The 3699-nt window shown below is 38.4% G+C and overlaps 1 protein-coding gene across 2 annotated transcripts in view; it reads right to left on the reverse strand.

Annotated features, from left to right (window-relative positions):
- Positions 1-804: 804 nt before the first annotated feature.
- Positions 805-3699, reverse strand: part of LOC107740233 (filamin-C-like) — a 21004-nt gene continuing 18109 nt past the window's right edge. For both annotated transcript variants that reach the window (XM_016552584.1, XM_016552585.1), the window contains 6 exons: positions 3364-3479; positions 2889-3021; positions 2583-2759; positions 2252-2470; positions 1804-2016; positions 805-1719 (listed from right to left, as the gene is read on the reverse strand). In XM_016552584.1, the coding sequence (XP_016408070.1) occupies positions 1532-1719; positions 1804-2016; positions 2252-2470; positions 2583-2759; positions 2889-3021; positions 3364-3479 (1046 nt within the window). In that variant the 3' untranslated portion in view covers positions 805-1531. The remainder of the gene's footprint in view (positions 1720-1803; positions 2017-2251; positions 2471-2582; positions 2760-2888; positions 3022-3363; positions 3480-3699) is intronic.

The raw sequence follows: 3699 nt of genomic DNA on the forward strand, positions 1-3699 counted from the left end.
TGTTATGCTATGTCCTCTGTAGAGGACACCAGGACTATACAGGAAATAAAATGACAAGAGTAGACATGAAAAGGCAAAAACAATGGGATTTTTTTTTTTTAAATCACCAATCAATTTTTAGGTTTCAGGATTCTTTTAAGGATGGTTCTCAACTATGTTATAAAATATATAACAAAATGATTTGATATACCATTTTGCTTTATGCAATGTGTGTAAAAATTCCATAAACTAGTTTTCCCATTAAGCACAATGTTATCTATACACTGTATCTAATTTGCATATTAAAGTGCTGTTGGGACAGCATGTTGAAAAAAGAAGTGTAATAATGGGAGTAGTAATTGGCCAAATTTTCATAATATCTAATATTTCATAACTATATTGCTATATAATTTGTTTTCCTATTCAATTCTTTTGTCTCCCAAACTGCATAATAAACATGCTTTTAGTCCTGGTGTCCTCTACAGTGGACATGTATGAAATGATGTCCTGTTTCATAACAGGAAGTCATATTTTGATTTGAAGCCCCATAACTTTTTCCCGAGATGTTGATTTATGACAAACAATTTGAAAATTAATCAGATTTAAATTATAATCACAAAATATTATATTTCGATAAGGATGTACAATTTTATCACTAAATTAATGTCAGCCATTTTTAAAGACCAAGGAGAGGGAGTGGTCACGGTGAAACATCCAATCATGTGGAATCTCTGAAAAGCCCTGAATGTGCTCTGTACAGGACATGCAGACTTAAAATGTGACATGTGAGGTCTCAGAGAAATGCACTAAAATATAATGTCCTCTACAGAGGCAAAAACACAATAGCTGGGTCTCAGGAGGATAAAGGAAATGCTTTATCTATGTTTGTATTTAATAAACTGGGCTCACACAATATCACATTCAATAAAAATAATACATGATGAGAGAAATGCACATTTAAAATCAGAATGCAGAGCAGCGGCAAAGATGTCATGATGGTAAACTCACTCAAAACAGTGAAGACATTAAATGACACGAATACATCAAATATTTGCTTTTTTTGTGAATAGAAAAATCCACACACTTAGTTTTATTCTTTAAGTTTTCAAATGCATATTAAATAATTGGTTAAGATAACAAAATTACATTCTATAAAGCATATAAAAGCACTTCTATACACTGTTGAAAATGTCAAAACACAAAATCATATTGCTGTGACGTCCCCTGACCAACAAAAGTGCCTTTGAGAACAGTAAACCTCCCTCTAAAATACTCACATTTTCTCTTTTGGTGATTATACAAAAGAGGCATTCGTAGACATACTTATTTAATTGAAATATTCCTTCGTTCCTTTTTTATGAATTAAAACTCTTCTCTCTTTTAACGATAAATGGTACATTGTGGCATCCAAAACAGTATTAAAATGCATTTGCGTCAAACAGGTTAACATTAAATAAAAGGCAGCACCTTCTAAGATCAGCCTCTGTCTTAAAGTTTTCCTCAGCGAGAAAGTTAATATATATACTTTTGATATATATTAGGTATAAGCTGTTTAGGGAACACTCACTTGGAAAGGACTTCCTGGTACAGATTCATCCCCCCATTTGACAATAACAACATAGTTTCCTTTCTCCTTCACTGTGTAGGTTACATTGTAAAGCTTATTTCCCATGTGTTTAACAGCCACATCTTCACACGGTGTTCTGGGACCATGGACACCAACCATTAGCATGTTTGTACCTGAAAGGAGACAAAAAAGCTAAATAAATATCCCGTATAATTCTGTAGTTTGTTAGTGCTAAACCATGATTGGTTTTATTTTACCTGCTGTACTACAGTCAACGGAAAAAGTGTTCTTCTGACCCACGAAGGCTTTGGAGAGGCCGGCACCATGACATACAACCTTACTGGCATCTGAGGTTGACTTGGAGCTGGACAGAGAGCTGAAAGCTCCTGCCATCTTAGAGGTTTTGGTAACCGTCTCCACAATGACTGATGAAGTTTCATGTAGACTGTGGCCCCCAGACAGACGCATACCTGCATCAAGAGACAGACGTGTTAACATCCACAGTCAGAACTCTCGAAGCCATTGCACAAATATTATACCTGAAAAAAAATACACTGGAAGTCTCATTAGTTGGGGCAAAATTGTCCCTGGTTAAAAACAGCCTAAACTCATTTTACAGCATTTGGGGCATAACATTGATTACCAACAAAAACGCAAAATTCGGCAAACATTCCTTTACATCAAAGCAGGAAGTGTTTATCCTACCTGTAACCTTTGCTTTGAAGGGACTGCCAACGATATGCTGTGGCCCACCATATTTGATGCATATAAGGTAGTTTCCTGGTGCCATCGGTGTATAAGAGACTTTATAACCTTCTGAGCACTCAGTGCAGTCCATTTTGACCTTTGAGGGACCATCAATAGTAACAGATAAGGCACCTGAACCAGCCTTGCATGTGTTCACGACAAACTCAGAGGGGACCCCTACAGAACAATAAGAACACAAGATTACAGTTGGATCTGCTAGTGATGTATAACTAAGTAAGAAAATCTGCAGCAACTTTATACTAAATCCTGCATAACGGTGGACCAGTACCTGTGCGTCCACCCTCAAGTCCTGGACCGAAGGCAGTCACCATTCCTGGATCCCCAACGCTTTCTGCTTCTCCGACACGCACTTTGAATGGGCTTCCTGGTATATGGCTTCCATTGAACTTCACATCAATGGAATGAACACCATTCTCACGTGGAATGAAGCAAATTACATTCTTGTCTATGAAAAGGAGGGAATCATAATGTTAGAACAACTAAGTGTTGCCTGTTCAATGAAAGTTACATTTCTGGTAAAACCATCTGCCATATAACCAGTGTTCTTAGGACAGACATCAAGTCTACAACTCACCGCTATCCAGTTCAGTCACATAACACTCCTCTACTACACCAGAGGGGGCGTGAACCTTTGCATCAATGGCACCTCTCGCCCCATTCCTCTGAACCGCAAACGAGGCTTCCTGATTAATCTTCAAATCCTTCTCCTGCACGTGAAAAGAGGAATGAAAGTTTGATTTCCGACACAAACGCACAGCAATGCATTCATGCCGACAGACAAGAGAGATTGACAGATAGGCAGATAAATAGATAGAACACTTAATCCCTGCTCAACAAAATAATAGCATGGCCCTGGACAGGCATGGAGTCCAATTACAGTTCATGGACAAAGATAACTCAGCTATGACTCATAAAAGAGTTGTTCAGGCAAGCTTGTATTTTACTGTTGCTGTAGTTACTACCATCGCATGTTATATGATCTAAGCATTCCTGTTTGTTCTGTAAGGCATAGAACGGTTGTCCCTAGCTGTGACTAACTGGGAGCTTACCTGAAGACTTGTAACAGTAAGTCGACGTGCATCATCAGACAATGTGGCAACATGAACAATGAAGGGGCTATCTGGGATATGCTCATTATTGAACTTGATGGAAACTTCATAGTCACCTGAGAGAAGAAATGGAGAATGGGAATGCAATGATTTCAACTGGTTTTGCTATATAAGTGTAAAGCCTTGTGCACACCGGGACGATTATCGCGCGCGCTTATCGCCAGCGTTTTTCGACGCATCTTGTGTGTTCATACCATAGACTGTATAAAAACATGGACGTAGTGTCCGTGACGTCACCCGTAGGTTCCTGCAGAGGTTTTTGAAGCTCAAAGTGGG

Source organism: Sinocyclocheilus rhinocerous, unplaced genomic scaffold, assembly GCF_001515625.1.
Source record: "Sinocyclocheilus rhinocerous isolate Xijiao unplaced genomic scaffold, SAMN03320098_v1.1 scaffold1366, whole genome shotgun sequence".
NCBI classification, from domain to species: domain Eukaryota; kingdom Metazoa; phylum Chordata; class Actinopteri; order Cypriniformes; family Cyprinidae; genus Sinocyclocheilus; species Sinocyclocheilus rhinocerous.